This window comes from Lagenorhynchus albirostris, chromosome 9, assembly GCF_949774975.1.
Source record: "Lagenorhynchus albirostris chromosome 9, mLagAlb1.1, whole genome shotgun sequence".
NCBI classification, from domain to species: domain Eukaryota; kingdom Metazoa; phylum Chordata; class Mammalia; order Artiodactyla; family Delphinidae; genus Lagenorhynchus; species Lagenorhynchus albirostris.
In genome coordinates, this window is record NC_083103.1 from 11,497,248 (window position 1) to 11,524,603 (window position 27,356).

Here is a 27,356-nt window from a genome sequence, read left to right on the forward strand (position 1 = left end):
CACCCAGATGCTCTTCTAACATAATGTCAGACATTGGACAGACATGGACACAGAAACTACCAGACAACAGCTAATGGCTCACAGTTCCAAGGAATGTTCTCATTGTGAGGTTTACCCACTGAGACAATGTTTTGAATAGGTACACGTTTTAGCTACCACCATCCAGAAGAAAGCTGCCAGATGAATATTTCTTTTTAGGTCAATGAGGGCATGATGGTGTCTATTCTCAGGCCGTGTGAACTAAGTTATGCAAATGTTGTGGAACATGTCCAAGGGCTGGACTGAAAGGTCATGACTGTTCTGAAAAAAGATGGTGGGATTGGCCAGTCCAAATCCTACTAAGCAGTGGGATGTTGCTATAAGTCTCTAAAGCATATGATTGTTTAGCAATCTGAATGTGCTGGCTATCTAGTCCAAATATTGAAATATTCAGAGTAATCTTTTAAAAGCTTCAAAGAAACTTATATTTATAATCTTGAGCTTCAGATATAAGATAGCAAAAAAATTGCTGGAGGACATCTAGTTAAGTGTGTCCTAAAGCATGGGTTCCATGTCTCTAAATTTCCATCTCTGTGGAAAGAAGGACGAGAAGATTCTGTGGCTAAATAAGGATAAAGAATTCTGCTTTGAAAGAAGGATGTATGGAGCCATGGAACAGAATAATAGATGTGAGTGCAAATTCAGGATGCCTATACCAGTAAGTTCCAAACTGAGTTTTCGAGACTCGGGTCTCAGAGAGATGTCACAATGCCGGTGCTTTCCACAACCCACCTGAAGGCTTGAAGCTATGTTTTGTATCACATAACTGACCCTTTGGACACAGCAGACAGTTAATATGTAGGCTGGCTACATAATTTCAACTTTCTAACTTTTGGACTGGCTCTCAAAAAAGCAGCTGGATAAATCAAATTCCCTTTTTAAAGTATTTGAACTAAAAAAAAACTGAAATAATTTTTCAGTTTTTCAATAGAGGTAAAGATGATGAACTTCCATGGGGTGAATAGCCACAACTATGTATAAGTCAAAGTTATGAGGAAGCAGAGAAGAGAAAAATGATGGGAAACATTTAACAGAGGGACAGAAAGAAGCAGGTGGTTGGAGCACAGAAATATCACAGTAACAGCAGTTCTGGAAGAAAGATGTTTAAGATCAAAGAAGATGGGAGCAATGGAATAAACCAGGGTGGTCCATACTCAAGCTACCGCTAATCAGTACGTTTGATAGGCATCCGTTTCCATACCTTACTTTGAAAAGTTAATTGTTAGAAACTTGGTGGACCTGGTATTCTGTGTCTGAAACACCAGGATTTTGATTTTGCCTATGAGCCATGGAATTCTCAGGATCAAAACTGAAATGTTCTGTGGAAGTTCTATGGCTAGTGAGAACCCCATAGTTCACAAACAAGTCTTTAACCCTGACTCCAACCAGCCTCCCCATGAATCTCAGAATCCCTGACGGAGCAGCCTCCACCCTCAACCCCTAGAGGCATCGTCCTGGAGAACAGAGCCCAGAGCCATCAACAGCTACAAAAGAACTCATTCCACCACCAGAAAGTGAAGAATCAACCTGATTTCTACAGGAAACTGGTTCTACCAAATTCTATAAACCCCCTCTCTGTGAGCTACTTCTAGACTACAAACGCTAAAAATTAATGAAACAAGCAGTGCCCTAGGGTTGTGACACCATAGCTTAGATCCTGGCTTCTGCACTTGCAATTTATTCTTTGACAAAAGCCACTTTAAGTTCCTGACCCTCAGCTTACACATTTCAAGCGTGACATTCATAACGGCTATTTCAGGATTATTGGCAGAAATCAGCCAATTAATGTGGAAATGCCCAACACAGAATAAGGGCTCCATAAATCTAATGGTTTTCACAGAATCACTTTCTCTCAAGGACCCTCAAGAAAGAGATCCAAGACAGACGATAACCTTGTTCACAGGAGAGCAGAAATGGATTATGAAAGGGCTCACCAGGAGTTGCTGAAATGACTGGAAATGTTTGACTTGGAGAATAGACTAGATACGAGTAGGTATAATAACTGTCTTGGGAGAGAGGGATTTTACTCAACGTGCAGAATCGAGCATAATACTGATGTGTAGAAGATACAGAAAGAAAAAAAAAATGTCATGAAGAACATAGGGGTAAGACAGGAATAAAGACACAGACCTACTGGAGAATGGACTTGAGGATACGGGGAGGGGGAGGGGTAAGCTGTGACAAAGCGAGAGAGTGGCATGGACATATATACACTACCAAATGTAAAATAGATAGCTAGTGGGAAGCAGCCGCATAGCACAGGGAGATCAGCTCGGTGCTTTGTGACCACCTAGAGGGGTGGGATAGGGAGGGTGGGGGGGGAGGGAGACGCAAGAGGGAAGAGATATGGGAACATATGTATATGTGTAACTGATTCACTTTGCTATAAAGCAGAAACTAACACACCATTGTAAAGCAATTATACTCGAAAAAAGATGTAAAAAAAAAATAAAAATAAAAAAGAAGATGCAGAAAGAGCACTGTGGCTTTCCCAACAGGGAGAATGTTTCAAAGGCAGAGTGCCCAGAAAGACCCCATCACGTAACACAGGATTCTGCATCTGACCACTCTGGAGGCATCATTCACATCACAGTCTATACAAATGGCCCTGCCGGGAGTTAACAGGGCACAGCCTTAGAATCCATATGTGTCAGCCCTGCTGTACACCTGGGCTACATGACAATTTGTTGGGAATATTCTAGAAGAGAGAGGCTCCAGATTGGTCCCTTCCAGTCTTGATAGTCTACAGTTCTCTGTTCTGAAAGAAAGTCACAGACAATAAGCAAGTGAACCTGAAGAAATACCTACCCAAGGTCCATTTTCGGGAGGGATGCAGAGATAGGCAAACACTTCCATAGTCACTGCCAGTTGTAGATTCTTAAAATGATAACATTCTCTTCTCTCTCTGAGCAGAAAAATATCTGAGGTTTTCACCTAAGGTCTGACACTGAAGAAAACAAAGCTCTTCAGCTCTGGAATCTCTACTTCCATTCTCCTCAGGCCACCCGGCCACGTGGAGCCTACGGCCAAAAGAAATCTCACCACTGTGACAGAGTTCATTCGTGTGGGTTTCACGTATCACCCTGAACCGGCCGTTCCACTCTTCCTGATGTTTCTCGTCTTCTATCTAGTCACCCATCTGGGAAATGTGGGAATGTTTATTCTAATCCAAATGGACACTCAACTCCACACCCCAGTGTACTTCTGCCCGAGCCATCTTGCCCTGCCAGATGCCTGCTCTACCTCGGTCATCACCCTTCAGGTCCCAGCCACACTGACCGCGAGCAAAACGGTCATCTCCTGTGGCTCAGTTCTTTTTCTTCACCATCTGTACAGGCACAGAGTGTTACCTGCTGGCAGTAATGGCCTATGACCGCTTTGTTGCCATTAGCAACCCATTGCTCTATAACGTAGCAATTACTCGGGGCATCTGTAGGGGCTTTTTGGCCGGGCCTATGTCTGTGGGGTATCGGGGGCCATCCTGCATACCATGTGCATCTTTACCCTCTCCTCCTGTGACGACAGTCAGATCAACTTCTTCTTCTGCGATCTCCCACCACTGCTGAAGCTTGCCTGCAGCAACGTGACACAAAGTGAGATTGTCATCCTCTTTTTTGCCAAACTCATGTTCCTGGCCAATGTCGTGATCACTCTGGTCTCCTGCATGCTCATCATCAGAACAATCCTGAGAGTGAAGTCTGCTGGTGGGAGAGCCAAGACCTTCTCCACCTGCACCTCTGTTGCTCTCTTCTTCGGGACACTTGCCTTCACGTACCAGAGAAGTAACTCAGACAAATCCCCAGAGAAGGACAAGACTGTGTCTGTCTTTTACACTGTGGTCATCCCCATGCTGAACCTTTTGATCTACAGTTTGAGGAACAAAGACGTAAAAGCTGCAATCAGAAAAGTCATTTGTAAAATCCAGTTCCTGAGGGAGGTAGCTTAGATGAGCGTCCTTCATCCTGACCCATATTCTCCCCAGATCGTCAGGCTCTGATAAGCATCAATACCATATGGTGCTTGCCCTCAAGAATGAACGGTAGGTGCCTTTCGCTGGCACCTGAGAAGTGAGCAAGAGCTACCAGCTCTGCAAGGAAAACTGTAAGTTTGGTGACATTTTTTGGATGGCTCCCTCTGCCTCTCTTTTCTTCCCCTCCTCCTCTTTAGTCCATCTGCCAAACCCTCAGGGCCAGAGTGCTACTCTCTGATATCACAGAGCCAAAAGATAGCATAGTCACAGTAAACCAGCCACCATATCCAACCTCCCATTCCCCAACTCAACCATGCTTGAGTTTTCCAGTTTCTCCTTTTTTATCCTTTTTGTCTCTGTGCTCATTAATATTGACTTTTACTCTTTGTGGAAGATCATAGCTGGGAATCATACTAATGAAAGAATAAGGGGTTTTCTTATGGTATGGATAACCTGCCAACTCATTATGAGGAAGGTAATGAAAAGAACTGTGAACCCAGTGGAATTTCCAATTGGTACAGATTAGAGTTGTAGAGGGAGAGGTGCTTCCTTTTAGCTACTCTTCCACTTACATCTTCCCAAGTGGTTCCTAATATCTCCGGGATGCTAATATCTACCTTTCAAGTGGCAATTCTCTACATCCTGGATCTCCAATTCCTTGGTTTCTCCTCCTAAAATCAGTGGCTGCCTCACAACAATTACTGCTCTCAATAAACTCATTCCTGGGGTCTGCAAAGTCAGCAATGAGAGATCTATAGCAAACATTCATAAATGGTATTACCTTCTAAGGTAAAACCTTATCCTCTTAGAGTATGTTTCCTCAAATCAAAAAGAAAATGAATTACTATTTCCTATTTGAAAGAATTGTTGTAAGGATTAAAGAAGATGATGAAAATCAATTTGGTGGTTTGGATTATAGTCAGAATAGGCTGGGTTTGCTGTGGCAATCGTCAGCTCCAATGCGAAGGTTTTATTCTAGTTAACAATTCTTTTCTTGTGCAAATTGGCAGGGGGCTCCATGCAGTCATTCAGAGACCCAGGCTTAAAGTGGCTCCACCGTTTTGTAGTTGCACCATCTAGAACATGAAAACTCCTAGTCACAAGAGCAGGGGATAAAAGACTACAGAATTGTACATGGACAGTATGCTTCAGCCCACTGGTTAAAACTAGTCACACAGTCCTGCCTCACTAGATGGGGACCATTAAAGGTGAAAGAGCAAATGGAATATTTGCTAAGCAATATTGACTCTGCAACAGGGATTATCTGTGGCTGTGATCTCAGGTGACCTTGGCCCGCAGCGGCTTGAAACAGGGTTTTGGTTCCCAGCCAGTGATTGAGGTCAGGTCACGGCAGTGAGGGCACCAAATCCTAGCCACTAGACCAGTGGTCGGTGACAAGGCCCTGGCCCTACAGCTTTGCAGAAAAAGAATTCCCACTAAGACGGAAAGTAGTGAAACAAGTAAAGTATTTAAGTACAGTACGTGTGGATAGATAACACAGGCAGGCTCAGAAATAGAGTTGCACCTCGTGGGCAGTTTGAGTCACTTTTATGGGGCATTACCTCCGTGTTTCCTTGGACCAATCATTTTGATTTGCCTGGTTCAGAGTCCATATTTGGTGTAGCTCAGGATTTTCCCATGTGGGCACATGCATCTCTTAGCCAAGATGGATTCTACCAAAGAGGCCTATGGGTAGCTGGCATCACTCCCCTTTTGACCTCCAAGGAACCTTTCTGCGCTTGTGTGGTCAGGAAGTTCTCCTGACTTCAAGAATAAGGAATATGTGTTCTCTTATCTTCTATCTGGGCGGGGACCAGCCTCCTCTCTCAATTGTCCTGTTATTCCTGCCTCGGAGTAGGAGTATCGGTCCACAGGGAATGAACTCAAACTGTTTGCCCTGAAGGCTTATCTATCTCCTGCCTCCGTTGCAACTACCAGCATCCTACAAAATCCTGACTAATTAGATTACTTTTTCATTGTTCAAATTATTTTCTACAAATCACCCCTCTCATACTTGGAAAAATGGTCCCCTCCTTCATATGGTTACTGCAAGAGTAGTTGTTTTGTACAAAATAGCACATTCTACCTGGTCCAATTTCGTTGGAACGCACATGGGCTTCTCAACAAAACTCAATTAATCAGAGTCCTCTGGGAACTATACTCATAAAATGAGAAGTACCCTAAAATACTCTAACTGAAGCCAAAAATATTTTGTAGGAAGCCATAACTCCAGCCATATTAACAGGAGGAGTAGGAGAGAGGGAAGAAAGAAGCCCATGTGTAAAGAGGAGGAAGGATGAGAGAGGAAGAGAAAGGCCTAATCCCAGTTGGCTAATAGACTTTTCAAACATATCATACCCAAAAGAGGAGCCTTGATTCCCCACCCCTAAGATTGTTGCAGGCAATAAACTATCAGAGAAATTGAAGAAATCAAGGTATATTAGATATAGATATATTAACTATAGATAGTGTATATATATATAAATATATATCTATCGAGAGAGACAGACAGAGACAGAGAGATGGAGAGAAAGAGATTTATTATAAAAAATTGGCTCATATAATTATGGGGGCTGAGAAGTCTCATGATCTGCAGGCAGCATGCTGGAGACCCCGAGGGCCAATGGTGTACATTCCAGTTTGAATCCAAATCTGAAGACAGGAGAAAACCTCGAAAACAGGCAGAGAGAGCAAATTCTCCCTCACTGAGACTTTTGTTTTATTTAGGCCTTCAACAGATTGGATGAGGCCCACCCACTCTGAGGAGGGAAATCTGTTTCACTCATCTACCAATTCAAATGTTATCTTATCCAGAAACACTCTCACCCAGACACACCCGGAATAATATTTAACAAGTATCTGAATACCCCATGGCCCAGTCAAATTGAAAAATAAAATTAGTCATCACAGGATTGGCTATCTTGCCTGAATGAGACTGAAACAGTGAGAATATATCTAGTATTATGAGATAGGATGCAGACTGGTACTCTTGCATCCCATAGCTCACAATAGTGAAACAACCAATAGAGTATGAACAGTGGTCTCCTGAAATGTGATCTCTGGTAAAGGCAAAGCTGTGGGAACTATAATCTCTCTCTAACATGGTGAGTGATACGTAAGTCATGAGTAATTCAAGACTGTGTTGTGGGTGGTTGCTTCTAAAGCCACTGGATAGTTTAAAGAAATTCAGTGGCATGAGATTTCCTAAAGTATTGGTCAAAACACAGAATAAAAACCAGGGACTAGGGCTTCCCTGGTGGTGCAGTGGTTGAGAGTCCGCCTGCCAATGCAGGGTACATGGGTTCGTGCCCCGGTCCGGGAAGATCCCACATGCCGCGAAGCGGCTGGGCCCGTGAGCCATGGCCGCTGAACCTGCGCGTCTGGAGCCTGTGCTCTGCAACGGGAGAGGCCACAGTAGTGAGAGGCCCACGTACCGCCAAAAAAAAAAAAAAAAAAACAGGGACTATAAATTATTATGCTTTAAAAAATATCTTTTGACACATACACACTACTATGTATAAAATAGATAACTAATAAGGACCTACTATATAGCACAGGGAACTCTACTCAATACTCTGTAATGGCCTATATGGGAAAGACTCTAAAAAAGAGTGGATATATGTATATGTATAACTGATTCACTTTGCTGTACACCTGAAACTAATAAAAAATTGTAAATCAACTATATCCCAATAAAAATTTTAAAAAATACAAAATAAATTAAAACTGTCTTAACTTTTTCATGATTAGTGCTGAGATAATGAAAAAAGGAAGTCCAACTTTTGAACTGTGGTATGCCAACTTATAATGCCAGTTGGATTACTGCCCCTTGCCCAGAACTGAGAAGGGTTTTTTTTCTTTTTCTTTTCTTAAACATTTTATTCATATTATAGAGGGATATCTTTTTTGTTTGTTTTTTTTCAATCACTAGGAGAGTGGTTGAGGAGCACTGAATCCATCACTACTTTGATGACACAGTTAGGCTTCCAGATTCACATTTTCAGGTACCAAGAGTTCTCTCTAAATACCACAAACAAGTCAGCTTTCATATACATTTCTTTCTACTGAACACACAATGCCCATTGGTATCTTTGAAGTACAATTGCACCTTAGGTCTGTATTTCTCCAGGTAAAGCAGTTTTTTGGAATTGAATGTTCCCCTTCTTTTTTGTCTTATAAACTGAACTGCATCTTTGTACTTCATGCCACATTCAATCAAAGCAAGTGCTACCAGCACAGATGCCTTACTCAATCCTGCAACACAATGCACTGCAATACAGTGTAGAGAAATACCGGAAAAAGCCTAGCAGCCCACTGGCATCACAACCACACCTGATATGACTCAAATATTAGTATAAGTAAATAAATGCATGTTGCTTTAAGCCACTAAGTGTTGAGGTAGTTGATTACTCACCAAAATGATGCTTATTGTAACTTTAGGGCAACTGCTTTAAAAAATTATACCAACAGGTATGGCAAAAGCCAAAAACAGAAATAAAATAGAATACTAAAAAAAAAAAATTAGTGCAAAACAAGTCAGGAAAAGAAAAACAGGAAACAAAAAGCAGATGTGAGAAATAGAAAAGTTATAAAATAAAAAACTTAAACCAAAACGTATCAGTGATTGTCTTAGATGTAAATGGGCAAAGCACTCTCATCAAAAGACAGAGATTGCCACACTATTAAAATTCAAATAATAATAAAATACACCCATATGCCATTTACAGAGGACACTCTTTAAAGATAAGGGCATAGATAGGTTGAAAGTAAAAGAATGAAAAATGATATGCCATAGAAACACTAAGCATAATAAAGCTAGGATGTCTATGTTATTATTGAACAAGAGATTTCAAGACAAGGAATACAACCAGAGATAAAGAAAAACATGAATTTATCAGGAGGACATAGCAATCTTACATCACTATGCACCCAATAACATAGCTTCAAAATACATGAAGAAAATACATAGTTGGATACGTTAACACTTCTCTTCAGTAATATGAAGAAAAAGTAGGCAAAAATATCAGTAAGAATAGATATTTGAATGCCACTAACCAACTTGATCTAATTGATATATGTGAATGCTACACACCCAAAGCCCGCAGAATCCAAATTCCATTCAAGTTTACGTGGAATATTCACCAAAATGGATCTTATGTTAGTCAGGTCTCAGTAAATCACAAAGGATTGAAATGAAACGAAACAAGTTCTCTTACCACAATGGATTTAAACTAGTAACACTAGTAATTAATAACTAGAAGAAATGAAAGAATACACTCCTAAATAACATGTGCAGGAAACATAAATTAAAATGGGGATAAGAAAATATCTTCAACTGAACACTAATGAAATAAACATGTAAAAACTTGGGGATGATGTTAAAACAGTGCATAGAGTTCTAAATGACTATACTAGGGGGCAAAGGTCTAGAATCAATGACCTAAGCTTCCACCTCAAGAACCTAGAAAAAGACGATTGAATTAAACACCCCCCCAAAAAAACAGAACAAAAGAAGTAGTAAAGATGAGGAAAAAAATCAATGAAATAGAAGTAGATGAATGTCAATTATACCTTAACAAAGCTGTTAATAAAAATAGATTTTTAAAAATTCAACAGAGTCAAATTTTGTTTCCTTGAAAAGATTAACAGAAGTCATAAATCACAATAAAATAAATTAAAAAGAGCATTACTACAGATTCTATGGATATCATAAAATAGAATAAGGAGATATTATAACCAGCATTATGCCAATAAATGTTATAACTTAGAGAAAATAGACAAATTCCTTAATAAACATAAGTTCACAAACTAAAATAATAAATAAAATTTGAATCATCCTATATTTGTTGGAGGAATTGAATGTGTAATTAAGAACCATCCTCCCCCCCCAAAAAAGGGAAAAATTAAAAACAACCTCCAGATGCTAATGATTTCTCTCAAACATTTAAGGAAAAAATACCACTTCTACACATACTTCTCCAGGAAATGTAAGAGAAATGAACAATTTCCAACTTTTTAAAGTTAGCTTTATTGAAGTTTAAGTGATGTAAAATAAACTGTACATATTTAACGTGTACAATGTGATGAGTTTTGCCATATGTATAAGCTATTACCACAATCAATACAAAGAACATATCCATTACCACAAAAAGTTTCTTCGTGTATATTTGTAATCCATGTCTCCAAACCTCCGTTCCCCCACAAACATTTATTTGCTTTGTGTTATTATAGACTGGCTTGCATTTGCTAGAACTTTACATAAATTGGATCAAAAGCATGTACTCTTTTTTGTCTGGCTTTATTCACCATAATTATTTTGAGATTCATCCATGTGTTGCATTTACTATTAGTTCCTTTTTATTGCTGAGCAGCATTCTATCAGATGGATACACCAGAATTTTGTATCCATTCACCTGTTCATAAACATTAACTTGTTTCCAGTTTTGCCTGATACAAATAAAGCTGCTATGAACATTTGTGCACAAGTCTTTGTGTGAACGTATTCATTTCATTTCTCTTGAGCAAATATCTGGGAGTAGATTGGCTGGGGTTTATGGTAGGTATATGTTTAAAGTTTTAAACAACTTCCAAGACATTTCCACCTGTAATGTATGAGAACTCCAGTTTCTCCATATGCTTTCTGACACTTGGCATGGTCGGTATAAAATTATATGACTTTGGAAAATCATTTTCCAGTTTCTTATAAAGTTAAAGGTACACCTACCCCATGTCCCAGTAATAGCTTCTCCTAGTAGGTACTCATGAGAATGAATGCCTGTGTTCACCCAAAACAACTTTTACAACAATGTCCACTGCAGCTTTATTCACAGTAACTCAACACTGCAACAACCCAAAATGTGTGAAGACAGAAGAATGGATAAATAAATTGTAGTATATTCATACTCAACAGTTTTTTAAAGAAATGAACTATTGATACATACAACAGCATGGACAAATCTCAAAAAAAAAGATTATGATGAATGAAAGAAGCCAGACAGAATGATTTCATTTCTATGAAGTTCAAATAGACAAACTAACCCTGTGGTAATAGAAACTAGATAGTGGTTGCTTCTGAAGGATGGGGGAAGAATGATGGTCTGGAAAGGGACAGGAGGGATTTTCTGGGGTATGGAAATCTTCTATACCTTGATCTGTGTGATGGTTATATGTGTACTTGTATATTGTTAAAATTCATTAATCTGCACATGTAAGTTGCAAAGATTAGTGTATTTTACTGTATTTAAATTATACTTCAATAAAGTGTTGCTAGCATAAAACCAAAAACCTATATTTAATAATCAGTTATCTTAAAGGAAAGAAAGGCTTCAATGTTTCAAAAAGAAAAAGAGAAAGAAAAAGGGAGGAAAGAAAAAAAGAGGGAAGGAAGGAAGGGAGGGTGGGAGGGAGGGAGGGAGGAAAAGAAAAGCACATTTACAACTTAAAGGTTTTCCCAGGACAGTCTCTATTTACACCTGTCGTCCTGGCATCCTAGTCAGTGTAGCATTTGTCCCAGATTTTTCACTTTTTTATTCGTTTGATAAACTTCCATTTTTGTACTTCCACCTCCTACCATGGTCAATCTAACAGTGTTTGGGACATGTATAGAGTGAGCAGGGCTGTCACTTTGACATGTATTTAAATCTGAACGACTACTCAGCCACATCTTCTCTCTCTTTTCCTGATTTTTTCCAGAATGAAATCTCTTGTCCAAGGACAACAAACAAGGTGCCCCCTGCTTTAAAAAAATAAAATAAAAAAATCACCTAGACACAAGAATCTGGAGACAGCTCATTTCTCAGGTCTAGGGTGGTGGAGAGAGAAATGTTCAACTCTGCTGCCCCTGGCAGCTACTGGTGTACTAGCCAGTTGTATTGTGGTCCATGCCACAGCACAAGAAGCCAACAGGTTGTCCCTTGGGCAGGCTCCTAGGTATAAATGAAGCGCTGCTGTAGAGCGTACAGAGAGTAGTCTAAAAGCTTCTGCTGCAGTAATTTGGTCCATTTTTGTACAGTACGAAGCCAGACCAATGTATTTTATTCTTTGGTATCATTTTCATATTTTGCAACAAGCCCTTCTGGTAGAAAAAAACCTCAAAAAACAGAAGTGCATGTTACTCAAGACAGTTGATGAGGAACATATATTTTGTACAAAATGTTTGTCATCATTTATCGTCCACGTGGGAGTCTTAGTAGTGTCCATGAGGATTTGAAAAGTAGAAGATACAAATCAGCTGAAAATGCATTAACCCTTGCTTTCAAAGACTGTGCCTGATGAGAACAATTTAAAACAGCAGGTGTGTTTACATTTCATTCTGCAAAGCGTGACTTTTCATTCTCATCAAAGGTAATTTAGCTCATTTCTTTAATTCCAATTTTTTGTACACAAAGAAAAAGTAAAGCAGTACTTGGTAATGTATTGTCTCCAACAGAAAAGAACCATTTTACACAGAGTGAAATGATGACAGTTTTATGTCAGTGTCATTAAATGCTTCAAACAGAAAACCTACTCCAATAATTTGATTTTTTCATCCAATTCTTCATAGTAAAGCTGTTGAAAGTTCATTCTGTCAAATATGAAATATCCAACATTATTATGAATGCTGTTATAAATTCCACATAAAACATCAATCTTGAAGACAACACTCCTTGTTTGTGTGGTGATAAAACAAATACAAATTTTACCAAAGCACAAAATCATGAAAAAAAGAATGTTCATATTGAATTACAAAAACTATGGCACAGAAATATATTTGGAGTCCGTTGTGGAACACATAATTTAGAATCACATCCAAACAAGTTACGATGGTTTTTCCATCAAAATAGAAGCTATAGTTGTTAACATTTACAAGCATTTTCACAGAGACGCAATTAGAGAAATGGAGTACAAAATGTTTTGATCAAGATGGGATTGAACAGTAAAAAACAAAACAAACAAAAACTCTCCTGCATGGCACCCACAATTCTTTCCTGCTTCTTATCCACAGCATCGTAGAAGTAGGTAAGCCTTTGAAATGCTTATTTTTAAAAATAAATTTATTTATTTATTTTTGGCTGCATTCGGTCTTCATTGCTGCCCGCGGGCTTTCTTTAGCTGCGGCGAGCGGGGGCTACTCTTCATTGTGGTGAGTGGGCCTCTCATTGTGGTGGCTTCTCTTGTTGCAGAGCACGGGCTCTAGGCGTGCGGGTTTCAGGAGTTGTGGCACACGGGCTCAGTAGTTGTGGCACACGAGCTTAGTTGCTCCACGGCATGTGGAATCTTCCCAGACCAGGGCTCGAACCCATGTCTCCTGCATTGGCAGGCAGATTCTTAACCTCTGTGCCACCAGGAAAGTCCTGAAATGCTCCTTTTTAATCAACCTGATCTACAATAATATTGAGCTCATTTGTTTAAATGTTCCCAAAATTTGTATTGTATTTATTTAAAATCAGTTAGAAGTCTTGTGTCTTCAATCAAAGCATGTAATGAATGGAGCACAAGAAACTTCAACTTTTGAAGGTGTTAGCAAGTTCCAAGTACTGAAAACAAATCTTGCAAACTGGAAGGCATTGAAATTTATCCATTCCATTGGAAAGGAAAAACTAAACAAAATAAACAAGCAAATATGTGTACAAGATGTAATTCTGAAATTACATAATTGTGGCCTGGAGTATATTGACTTGTGACAAGACTCTTTTTGGTGGAGCCCCTGATTTCAATTGGGTAAATTTCTATTCTGAACTGGAGTGAAATAATAAAGTCAATCATTTTTCATTCAGCATTTAAATTTGATGAAACATTCAAGGTATCATAATTTTATGATTTTTGACATAAAAATTGTCAAAGAAAGATATTCTAACTGGAGGCAAAAATGCACAAGTGGAAATACTTATTTTCATTGAAATGTTCAGTTCAAAGTGAAAAAAATATAATTAAGAACATCCTTCATTTGGCAAAATTCTCTTAAAGTGTATTAGATACCTCTATGAAGAAAAGGCAGTGATTCCATCAAAAATATTATAGTTTACTGCAACAGTCTGGATGAATCTCACTAACATAATGTTGAATAGAAAGAATGAGACACAAATGACAATATGCTGTGTGATTCCAGATATATGATTTGTTATAGCAGAAATTGGTTAAGGCTGCTTCCAATATGCTAGGCCTTCTTCCTTTAGCCCACTCTACCATTTTCACAGAAATGTTTGTCTTTTTTACTTAATCACATTTTGAAAATGATTACTTTCTAATCAGAGCTGTACCATGCACCTGGTGTTTGCTTCTCTGAGGAAGCACTCCCTAACATTCCCTTTGTGAGCCTTCTTTATTCCAGAAAGAAAGTCACAGTGTGATAACCTCACGGACCACCGGAACCCTCCCAACACTGCCTGACATCAACTTTGACCATGTAGAAGTTTTCCAAGAGGAAAGAAGAATGCAAGCTTGCATCTGCCCTGCTCCTTATCTGCAGTACTCCCTTCCCCTCCTGAGCTATAAGACCCCTTCCTATTTTCTCCCAAGGGAGGGCACAGTCTTGAGGGTGCTAGCCTACTGTGGCCTCCTTTGCCTGGCAAAGCAATGAAAGCTACTCTTTGCTACTTCACCCCAAACTCTGTCTCTGCATTTCTATTTGGCACCAGAGGACAGAGGCTGGGATTTCATCAACAAAAGAACAAAGACAAGCACACTAATCAATGCTATTGGGGGGGGGGTGGTGATCGGAACGGTACACAGAAGGGTTTCAGGGATTGGTGATGTATTGGTGATGTATTGATCTGGTGCTAATAATTCAGGTCTTCTAAGACTGAAAATTCATGGACGATATTAATTTTTCTGAATGTGTGTTATACTTCAATGACTTTTAAAAATATTATGACTATTAAGGATATCTTCTACATGACTATAATATTATAATGCCACTACCAGACATAAGAAAGTGGACAGTTACCCCATCACATAACTTAATATTTAATCCTCATTCATATTTTCCTTATTTACCCAAGAATGGTTTTTTAAATTTTTATTAGTTTTAATCCAGATCCGATCTACATTGAAGCACTGCATTTGACTGTTACATTTTTTACATTCTTTTAATCTCATACAGTCCTCCTTCCTCTTCATTTATTTCAAGACACATAGCTGTGCTCTAAATATTCTGCATTCTAGATCTGTCTGATTGGCTGGGATAGGCAGAATTCGGACATGGCTTCCATTGACATATGCTTTGTATAATCCCCTCCCCTAGGATGAATATGATGAGGATAGCGCTTCCATTATTAGGGTACCAGATTTTTGAGAATATAAGTAGGGTCTCTAATTAGTTGGCTCTGAGTTCATTAAAAGGGAAGTTATCCTGGGTGGGTCTGACCTTATGGAGTAAGCCGAAAAGAGAAATTCAAAACAGCAGAGACATCCTCTTAAATACCGTGAAGAAGTAAGTTACCATGTGGTGAGAGGAGAGGCCAAGTGGCAAGGACCTGAGGGTGGGCTCAAGACCAGCCCCTGGCCTGCAGCTACTAAGGAAATGGACACCTACAATCACAAAGCAATGAATTCTACCAACAACCTGATGGGACTTGTAAGAGAACTTTGAGGGGCTTCCCTGGTGGCGCAATGGTTGAGAATCCGCCTGCCGATGCAGGGGACACGGGTTCGTGCCCCGGTCCGGGAAGATCCCACATGCTGCGGAGCTGCTGGGCCCGTGAGCCATGGCCACTGAGCCTGCGCGTCCGGAGCCTGTGCTCCGCAACGGGAGAGGCCACAACAGGGAGAGGCCCGCGTACCGCAAAAAAAAAAAAATTATCTAATGAGATGCAAATATTTAATTCTCAATAGCTATTCTTGAGTAACGTACAGCTATTGTCAGTTATTTACATCCTAATATAAATTCACATCCTATCTTATCATATGCTTTCTTCTACAATATTGGCTGACAGTGACTTAATAATGACTATGTCTATCATTTATTGGATAGTAACCATTAGTGGAAACTGCTTTTTAGATACTTTGCGTGTATCAAAATTCTTATGAAGATTAAATGAGTTAATACATGTAAAACACTTAGAAAAATGCCTGAGTTACGGTGTTATGTCCATATTTCCTATTATTATATTCATTTTATTATCTCATTTAATTCTCACAACTCATGAGGTAGATATTATCATTATTCCCATTTTACAGAGGATGAAATTGAGGCTCAAAGAGGAAATGTCACTTGCCCAAAATCACACAGCTAGTAAGTAGTAATTTGGGATTCAAAATCAGGCAATTCAACTCCAGGGTAGAAGAAGCAAGGAGGAGGGAACCTCAGCTAAATAAAAATGCTGCCTATTGTGGAGCTGGTTATTCTTTCCAAATTTTTATTGTGCACACTACTCAGGGTGTAGAGCACTGTGCTATAACCACATGTACCGTGAGGCACATGTGAGGCCATGGCCTTATCCTCAAAAACACTCACCCTCTGGGCAAGAAGGCAAGCACGACCCCAGACAGCGATAACACCATGGTACCCACGTGGCTTTCGAAGGGTCAACCATGGGAGAACAGCCTCAAGGTTCCAAGCTGGAATGTTGGGTTAGAGTGACCTTAGCTTCTGAGTCAGACATCAGGACACTTGGCTGACAGAGACTTGCTTTTCCTAGTTTTTTATTTATGAGAAAAGTCTTAGAAAGTAGTTTAAAAATTACTTTACTAGGCCTTCATTGCTTTAATTGAAAAAAGTTAAAGTGCACGATATCAGTCCAGTCATCATGGTTACAGGCTGCTTTGAGGTCCCACTCCAGCACGGTGGGTGCCATTAGGACCATCCTCCCCACAGTGCCACCCCCCTCCCCACCTGGGCCTCTATCTCCAGCCCCATGGTCCACACGAGACTGGGATAGCAACCATCACTCTTGGGTCAGGTGTCCCAGTGACAGGGAAAAAATAGCTTCCTGATACATTCAGCCTTGAGGTGCTGATTACTACCTTCCCAGCTTTGGAGCTCTAAAACTAGCACGGTTCACATCCATTCAATAGATGTTTTCTGAACAACAGCTACAGGCCAGACCATAATCCCCCCAGACACTAATGAGTAAGCTCCAGCTGCCAGCCTCAAAGAGCTCATAGGTGCGTGGAGCACAGACAATGGGATGATATCATAGTTCCAGGAAAGAAGGACTCACCCAGAAATGCCTGGTATTGGTGGGGCCGGCTCAAGCTGCCCAAAATCATTGTCAAGGTCAGACACCACTTATTAACTTAGGGTGAGAAATGTGATTTCCAACACGACCAACAGCCTCGAACTGTCTGCTCAGCGTACTCTCTCCCTGCAGAAAAGCCTCTATCTGAAGCCAACTTCTTCTCGGAAGGATAATCCATGAGCCAAGAATTGGAGCGTAAGGAAGAAACCAGACTATTGTCTCTATGAAATCAGAGCTGCCCCGGCAACCAGAATGCTCAGCTCAGCTGGGACATCCTCTTCCTGTTTCACTCAGGCAGGTTGAGTCTTTCTTCAGTTGATTGTATTGTCACCTGTCTGGTTAGTTACATTCCAGCCCTGAGGATACACGTGGCCCACCGCCTAGGTCTCCCCAGCATCACAGCCCAATGGGTCACTTGTGACGAGGTTAACCTCTGTCAATTTAAGCTAGTTTTCATCAGGATCAGCCTTGGAGGCCACATACTCCCAGGTCCACTGAACTCGGAGTGTCTGCATAGCCTCTGTAACACTAGGAACCCCACTCCTGTTGGGTGGTATCTTTATTTTGCTAAAATTCAAGGAGCTTCAAATTGACTACACCTTCCTTGCTTGTGCCGACTCTGGTTTTGCAAAACCCCATAGTTCATAAAATCAAAGGACCCAGTAGAAACTCTCCTTGTTTCACATAAATCCCAGAATGCACCATCAGCAGAGGGAACCGGACAGAGATGGGCTGGGAAGCAGAAGCAGTAGGAATGATGAAGGACACCGGCTGGAAAGTGAAACCTGGATTCGACTCTTAACACTTCTCATTAATTATGTGATCCTGACAAATTAAGGCATCCCTTGTGAGCTTCACATTCCTCACCTACAAAACGAAGGTCACAAAGATGAACGGCGATGCATCTACTTCTTAGAGTCATTGTGGGTGTTAACAATGGAATAATCGGTTCCTGGTATATAACAAATGCGCATAACTGTTCGCTGTTATGGCTGTTGACAATAAGGATAACAATGTAAACCTGGAAGGAGCAGTTATCTTTTGAGAAAGAGATACCCAAGTCCTCAGTATCATTTTGCCCAGTCTAGGATGAGAGAGTCATCAAGGACTTTGAAGTAAAGGAACTTGTCTGCATATCCCTGGTGGTACAGCTTCCCTAACAGGCTGGAGAAAGTCTGGGACAGCAAACCCCTGCACTGAGTAACTTGGGAACCTGCAGGAGGAGGGGAGAGGGCGGAAGATGAGAAGGAAGAGAGAGAAGAGCATGCATTCATTCATGCACTCAACAGCTAAGACCAATTAAATGCTGAAAATCTAATTGGAGGGGAAAAGACATGAGCTCAAACAATCTGCAGTAGAAAGAACTCAGTGATGATGTGATGATGGGGAGGGTCCTAGGACTGGCAGGGACAGAGAAGCAAGAACTGGAGCCCAGCCTTAGGAGCAAGCCTCTTGTCAGGGAAGGCTTTATAAGGTGGAACTCAATAGACAAGCCATATTTTGTTTAGTCTTTATGGTTCTCTATGAAAAAAAGAAAGTCTTTTAATTCTATGACCATTTCTTAGCTTTAATATTCACTTAACCAGAGCGCTATCCTGTCATCGTCCTGAGAAGTTTTTGCTAATCATCGGGTTGAAGAAAGCTTAGCAGGACTTATGGACACTCACATGGTCTGTCTGCCCACCAGAAATCACACTCTGCACTGACTTAACCCCTCACCCCTTTGTTCCAAAAGCCTCTCATTCTTCCCTAGGTCCCGAGGACTGGAGAACCTCCAGGGCAAGTGGACTCATTTAAGGCTTTAATGTTACCCATTCCTATTATTGCTTTAGATGCATCTCTTCTAAATAGCAAATAGATGACTTTGGCTTTTCATGCAATTTGGAAGTGTCTATACTAGTCAAAATGTTTACTCCAGCTACCTGTGTCAGAACTGCTCAATCCTCCCCGCTTTGACCTTGGAAAGGCAAAACACAGACGGCACACTCCCATGGGAATGTGATGAAGGAGTTCTTTCCAAAGGAGTAGGCAGGGTTAAGGGTGAAACATCCAGGGCACAGCCACAGTAAGAAGCCCCTCCTCCCCATGCACGGAGGGGAGGAAGTAGTAGGAGGGGTCCTGCCCACCAGAGGCGTGGCCTTTCTCAGATGAAGGCAGCCACTGACAGCCCACGGTTGAGCAGAGAGGCATCTGGGGGCATGAATACTCGAACCTCACTCTCCTCCCACCCCCAGTCTCACGTCAAGCCTCCGACCAGAAGAGAGAGGGCAGGGCAGCCCCTAGACAAGGTCCACGGACATCGGAATACGGGCACCCAAAGGATATAGATGGCTGGAGAGCTCATCCAGACAGGAAGTAGCGAACCCAGCACACTCTCCTTTTTTTTTCTTTTAATTTTTATTGGAGTATAGTTGATTTACAATGTTGTGTTAGTTTCAGGCATACAGCAAAGTGAATCAGTTATACTGATTCACTGAATCAGTATAATATACTGAAGCTGTTTAATATACTGAATATATTTAATATACTGAATATATTAATATATTTATATATTAAATATATATATATTTAAATATTTAAAATATATTTTAATATTTAAAATATTAAATATTAATATATTAAATAAATATTAAATATTTAAAATATATTTTAATGTTTAAAATATTAAATATATTAAATATTTTATATATTAAATATATTTAATATTAATATTAAATATATTTAATATTTATATATTAAATATATTTAATATTAAATATATTTATATATTAAATATATTTAATATAAATATATTTAATATACTGTTTAATATACTGAATCTATATATTCAGTATAATATATACTGAATCTGTTTTAGATTTTTTTTCCATTACAGAGTATTGAATAGAGTTGCCTGTGCTATACAGTAGGTCCTTATTAGTTATCTATCCTATATATAGTAGTGTGACACAGCACTCTTCTTAACTAGAGTAACTTAACGCTTCACATTTACTCTGATTCACATTTACTCTTACTAGTTATCTATTTTATATATAGTACTGTGACACAGCACTCTTGACTAGAGTAATTTAACCCTTCACATTTACTCTAACGTGTTTGATGTTATTCCACCGTCTTATAAAATTTTCCCTTTCATATGCTTCGTCATAACTTTTTATTAATAACTAATAAACCATAATGATAGAAATAATAAGTAGAAGGCACTTTCATTTGTTATTTAGTTAGAAGGGATGTCTATGCTTTCATTTACGATTGCTATTATTATAGTTTTCTATTTATTATACTTTTTTCTTCTTTTCTCCTTTCTTGAAATTTCCTGATTTTTGAAATCTATTTTCCTTACAGTGCTTTGGAAGTTCTATATCCTGTTTCAACTCTTCTAATGATAACTCAAGTTTTTAATTCACTTGAACCTTCATTTCTCAAACAGTGTAAAGAAATATACAATATAGAATGACAAAACACTTAGCATATCTTTCTTTCACCAGCACCCTAAGATATGTTCTTTAGTCTATTGCAGTGAGGTGAATTGGCTTCTCGGGCCTGAGCCTATAGGCTTTGGAACGACCTGGACATAACGTATAACATATATCAAAGGCCAGAGCAGCTGCTACGTCGTCGTCTGTGACTGTTAGCACTTCCACCTCAGGCTCCTGGCCGAGGCCATTTGGAAGTATGTGACCGGGAGGACGTGGCTCTTCACCTCCTTCTCCCACAGTCCCTCGGTGCCGGGCCCCACGGCTCTGGGCTTGCTGAACGGCAGCTTGAGCATGACCGTACACTCAGGAGTGATGCCCGGCTTTGAGGATTTACTGTTGGCACTGCGCCCAGCTGCCTACGCAAGCAACAGTCTGGTGAGGAAGCTGTGGGAGCAGCTGCAGGGTTGCAGGTGGCCTGGGTGAGGGGCTTCCACCCCAAGTGCCAGAGAAGGGGCTCAGAACTGCACGGGGCTTGAGAACATGACAGCTGTCCATCTGTCTGCCTTCAAACTTCCTGATCTGACGGCCACTTACCAAGCCTGCCTGGCCGCCAAAGCCCTGCTGGCTGCCTATCAGAAACTGATGGACTGCTCTCCAAGAGATAAGGACCCTTCCTGGGAGGCACTTGTGCTAATTCACAGAACGCCAGGCCTTCGCAGGTGGGCGCCAAGACCCTCGCCCAGTCCCTGTTCATCCCAGAGACTAGCAGACGGGTGGTGTGGTCTAATGAAAGGTGAACTGAATTTAGGGCCAAAGTGACTATGGCTCAGATCCCTTATTATTAAAGACATCAGGGGTTTAGATGAAGAAGAGAGAGCTGGCTCCTACTGGCAATGAGAGTCTTTGTAAAATATTCAGGAATTATGCAAATTGTTTGTTAAACCATGGAAATCAGCAAACACTAAAATCCTGGCTTTTCTCCCCAGAGAGCCAGTTGTTAAACATTTAACAGCCCACCACTGCAAATATCCAAGCAAAGTTATAGAAACAAATTCAGAATCGAAGAAAACTCCTCTTAATTTTAAAAGAATGTCTTCAAACCAGGCATAGCTTCTTTAAGATAGGTTTTAGGCAATTTTATCAGTATTTATATCATGTGAGTTCTTATAAGGCTATAAGAGTAATAATAGTTAATTAACACTTTCTGAGTGTTATTCTATCCAAGTAAAGTTCCAAGCACTTTATACGTATTAATACATTTCATGACCCTATGAGGTAGGTCCCCTTTTTACAGATGAGAATACTGAGAGGTAGAATAACATACCCAAAGTCCACACAGCTGGTTCAGGTGGAGTTGGAAATCACACCAGGCAACCTGGCTCCAGAGTCTGGGCACTGCCTCTCAAAGCTGAAGAACTCCAGGAATCTTTCACGATTCTAGACCCAACTCTGCCCCCAGCAAAGTGATTTGTTCAAACTCCCTCCTGTAGTCTTACAGGGCTTCCATAGCTTAATTCAACACATATGTGTTCAGGGGCTTCCCCAGTGGCGCAGTGGTTAAGAATCCACCTGCCAATGCAGGGGACACGGGTTCGGGCCCTGGTCCGGGAAGATCTCACATGCCGCGGAGCAACTAAGCCTGTGCGCCACAACTACGGAAGCCCGCGCACCTAGAGCTCAGGCTCTGCAACAAGAGAAGTCACGACAATGAGAAGCCTGTGCACCGCAACGAAGAGTAGCCCCCGCTAGCTGCAAATAGAGAAAGCCCATGTGCAGCAACCGAGACCCAACACAGCCAAAAATAAGAACAAATAAATTAATTAATTAAAAAATATATATATGTGTGTTCATGCCACAAGCATTTACAAAGCAACCTTCATTCACCTTGGAGTAATGGGGGTACAGAAATGTGCAAAATGCGTGCTTGCCTTCAAAGTGTTTACACTCTAGTTGTAAAGAGTCATAAACAATCACAGGTACCAGATATTGGAGGGTATGGCATGTGCAGGGGTGGGAAAGTGATCTAGCTGGTTCAAAGCATGGAACAGACTAAGGAAAAAGAAAAGAAACAGTGAAAAGAAAAGGTCGGAAAGGCAAGAGGGAGCTCTATTATAAAGAACCTCAAAGGTTTTCTTAAAGAGTTCCAGGTTTCTGGAAAAGATCACAACCTAATCACAGAATCAAAGTTAATTCCATCTTCTCCAGAGGTGTTGAAAGATCCCAAAGCACCCACTCTGAAGACCCTGGTGGGCTCCTAAAGGAACTTTGCCTGACCTGCCTTTTTTACTACTTACGCTATTCCCAGAAGGGAATGATAATGGGGCTTTGATAGTCACAGAAGCTGAGATTCTCCCAGCTACGGAGTGTTTGGGATGCATTGAAACATTCACAATCCTTGGTCTATAACACCTTTTAATCAGAAGCATTCCCTAATTAGCCACACTGCAGAGATGAACGTGGTGACGCTTTGAAGGCAGGACTGAGCTTTTGTGTCCTAGCTACCAATCATGTCTGGCACGAAGAAGGAAGCTTAGTAATTTGTATGGACAGATGGTGCAAAATTGGATGAATAGAGACCCATGTTCATAAGACCATCCTATGAGTGAATTTAGCTTAGGCAAGACCCAATACTGCCAGCTTTCCATTGACTCAACTTTCACTCCCCTGCTTATCACAGGTTAGCACAAACTTGGGAGATGAGAAAGCAGAGTTCTTTTTTCATAAAATGTACAGAGATAAGGTGCCTTCCTCCAAGGGCTGACAAGCACAGATGTGGGAGGACAGTCCATGATGTGAAGGAAGCCCCCTGTGCCTCTCCTGCTCCTAACCAGCTTCCCTCCTTCTACCTTCTGTCTCTGTCTCAGATGCTCCATTACACCCAAAAGGTTCGCTTCACCACCAAAGCCCAGGAAGAGGTTTGCTTCACTAAAGAGGGGGAGATGCTGGCAACGTTTGACATTCAAAACATCTACATCCTCCCAGACCAGAGAGAACAGACCCTGACTGTTGGACATTCTGACTTGAGGTTACCTCCTGGAAAAGAGCTGCTGATAAATGACAGTGCTTTTATCTGAAGGGCGCTTAAAGGTGAGAGCAGAGAGCTTCCTAAGGACCAAGCCCACAAGCATCTCTCACCCCCAAGCACCCAGCAGGGTTTGTTATGTTGAACTGACAGAGTACTTGGTAGGGTAGACCATCGACCTACACAACTCTGAGGCTGTTCAGCAAACAAAACCTTCCACAACCATTCTCTGGCTGCAAAAGCAAAGGAGTTTGCTAAAGGCAAAGGTGATTAATGAACAAATAGCAAAATAAATTATATATATATATCTATATAAAATCCCAATAAATGCTGCGTTGTATATCTTCAGAAGCATGATTGCATAATATTAAACAATACAGATTAAGAAGATATTTAAATATTTTTGTTATTAGACATTACAATGTTTTCTAATTTTTGCAGTTTAAATACCTCTGTTGTGTTATAACTTGTGCATACATATTTAAGATTACCTCTGATTTCCTATAAGTATAATAAGTACTTAGAAGTAGAATTTGGGATCAAAGAATATGGTATTTTTAAGAGTCTTATACAGTACTTACTGCTGAATTCCATGGCTCCTTATCAGAGGAAACATTAAAAGTTGGACTTAGAAAACACAGGCTTGAATCTCAAATTGCCACTTAGCTGTATGATCACAGGCAAATTCTTTTGTTTCTTGACTTAATGTGGGAAATAAAAACAATCACTACCTTATAAGAATGAAATAGAATTAATATTAAAATAACTTAGCAAAATATTATATATAATTGCCAGTTCAAGTTTATCCTGAGATAGCTAGTGTGTCTACCTGGAGTTGCTCGGTTGTAGCCTTGTAGCCTTATGTCAGGAAATAGACAATTGATGTCAAGGTTTTTTACACAGTGGAAAACAGCCCATAGAGCCCCATTTGTCCTTTCCCAGACCCCTAAGTATCGGAGGTCTCCAGGTGGGGGACTTCTCATTTAAGTGCAGTTGCATCTCAAGTATCATGCCATGCTTCTTGCAGTTTCTTCCAACTCACCCAGGCAGGGTTTATCATTCCCTTCTCTAAACATCCATAGCATTTTCCACATGGTTGTGTAATCAGAAAGAGTAAGAAAATTACTGTAACAAGTATAGATGTTTTGTCCCCATCCTCAATGATTTCAACCTAGTTCCCTCTGGTCTCACCTTAGTCTTGCATGTCTTTTTTCTGTTCCCATGACTGTCACACCTCAATGGCCAAATTCCCCCATCCTGGGAGAAAGAAACAAGGGAGCCAATGAGCAAGGGAGCAGAGTATTGGGGCTGGTAGATGCAAACAATTACGTTTAGAATGGATAAACAACAAGGTCCTACTGTATAGCACAGGGAACTATATCCAATCTCCCGGGATAAACCATAATGGAAAAGAATATTAAAAAAAGAATGTCTATAGGTGTATAACTGAGTCACTTTGCTGTACAGCAGAGATTGGTACAGCATTGTAAATCAACTATACTTCATAAAAATAAAACAAGGGAGAAGAGTAGAGCTCCAGGGGAGAAATGAGCATTGCTTCCCATTGCTTTGGGGTCATCATTGAGGACTATTTCAGGTATCTTTCCCTCACTTCTCCTTCCCCAGACTAAAGAATCCTTTTATCAGATCTTTCCAAGAAAATTCATTCTGCAAGCATGATTTGCATCTCAGTTGTTCTTAATTCAGAGTGACTTTGCTTCCCAGGGGACATTAGCAATGTCTGGAGACATTTCTGGTTGTCACAGGTTGGGGGGAATGTTACTGGCATTCAGTGGATAGAGGCCAGGGTTGCTGCTAAACCTCCTATGATGCACAGGGCAGCCCTTCACAACAAGTATCTAGCACCTAATGTCGGTAATGCTGAGGGTTGAGAAACTGTAAATTAGTTGCCTGACTAGTGCTTGTAGCCTTTGTTTCTGATTCACTATTGATTGGTCTCCCAATTCTGTTTGGGCTCAGGGGGAAAATAAGTCCCTTGAGATAAAAGCTAAGGGATTTGATGAGCCCAGAATGGAGGACAAACTTCTCAGAACATTCAGAATATTATCCTATTCACTAGCATTTGTTATACGTTCACAGTGTTCTGGGCACTGTAGTAAGGGCTTCACTGCATCACCTCATTTAATCCTCACACAATCTTCAAAATAGATATAACTGCTACCCCCATTTTATCGAAGAGAAAACTAACGGTTAGAGAGGTTAAGCCCCAGGCCACCCTGCCCATAAATGGCAGAACCAGAATTCCAGCCCAACACCCAGGGGCCAGCCCTTTGTCTGTGGAGCAATGATGCGCATATCTTTCTTCTCCTTGAGATTTCTTGGTTCCCCCCAGACTGTGACATCTTAAGAACTCATCTTTACCTGTTGTTCTCTCCCTAATACCCTACACAGTACTTGATGCATGGAATACATCGATAACCATTTGAACAAGAAAGAGAGGGAAGGAAAGAGGAAAGGGGTAAAGAAAGGAAAAAGGAGATAAAGAGGGTTTTTAATTTTTTAAGGTGGGGGAGGAGAGGGAGAAAGAAAGAAGAGAGGGAGGGACCGGTAAGTGAGAATGAGGCTGCAAATTCTTCTAAGGCCTGATGGCATGGGTGCTATTCAGTCTCCCCAGTGCTCTCTCTCCTCCCTTGTGCAGGTCCCTACCTCCATCTGCAATGAAAAATGTCCTGCAGGAGCTAGGAAGCCAACCCTATCTGAGAAGTCAAACTGCTGCTACAGCTGCCTTCCCCGCCCTGGAAAAGAGATGTCCATGACAACTGGTAAAGAGGGAAGCTGGCCCTTGGTCAGCAGGTGGCCAGTCAGCACCCAAGGAAGGTTTCCGATGAGAGCTGATATTTACATCAAGGGAAGATTCATTTAATGGGGAAAAAGATCCAGGGAAAAGGAGATCAAAAAGATGGTGTCAATATGCCCTTCCCACATGCTACCTTATAGCCATGTACGGCTATCTATTCATTCTTTCTTTCACCAACCATGAGTTTGCCCAAATTTTGTGCCTATTTTAATGTCTGGCACATGGTGGGCATTCCATAAATATTGAGGAAAAGCCTCCTAATGATTGAATCTATGTTTTACTAAGATGTCATTCATTCAACAGATGGCAACTGGTACCTACTGTATGCAGCTACTGTGATGGGTGCTAGGGTGGTAACAACAAATAAGGCACAGCCCCTGGCCCCACAGAGCTCATGATTTGCTAAAGGAGAATGGTCATTGTATAATAGAGAAACTAGGCTTAAAGTCAGTTGCTTTACTAAAAGCTCAAGCACTGAGTATGAAAGCAGAGAGAAACGATTAATTCTAATGAAGGATATGTAGGCAGACTTTTCACTGGAGGGGGTGGCATGTGATATGGGCCTTGAACAACAAGTAGGGTCTCAAAGGCAATGAAGCATGATAAGGACAGTCCAGGCCAAGGAGTAAGTTAATGAAGCCTCAAGGCATGAAAGCGACAAGGAGCCTAGTGTGACTTGAGTCTAGACTGGGATGGGAGATGTAGGAAGCAGGTGGTCACATCACAGAAGACCTTACTTGCCAGACTCAGGAACATGAACCGTATTCTGTAGGACATGGGGAACCACTGAATTACTCAAGTAGAGAAGCCGCATGTGTTTCAATATGCGTTTGGGGGAGAGTAATAGGTGGTAGATGTACTGAAAAAGAAAGATTGTTTCAGGAAGACCAGGTTCAGAATCCAAATCAAAGAAAGAGCTTAAATGAGAATA

At 40.7% G+C, this 27,356-nt stretch overlaps 1 protein-coding gene across 1 annotated transcript; it reads left to right on the forward strand.

The window, feature by feature from the left end:
- Nucleotides 1-541: 541 nt before the first annotated feature.
- Nucleotides 542-23,659, forward strand: LOC132526167 (olfactory receptor 9I1-like). Its single transcript, XM_060160060.1, is given in 6 exon segments — nt 542-639; nt 3,040-3,345; nt 3,347-3,489; nt 3,492-3,976; nt 20,802-21,020; nt 23,450-23,659. Coding segments are annotated over 6 exon segments (1,461 nt in total).
- Nucleotides 23,660-27,356: the final 3,697 nt, after the last annotated feature.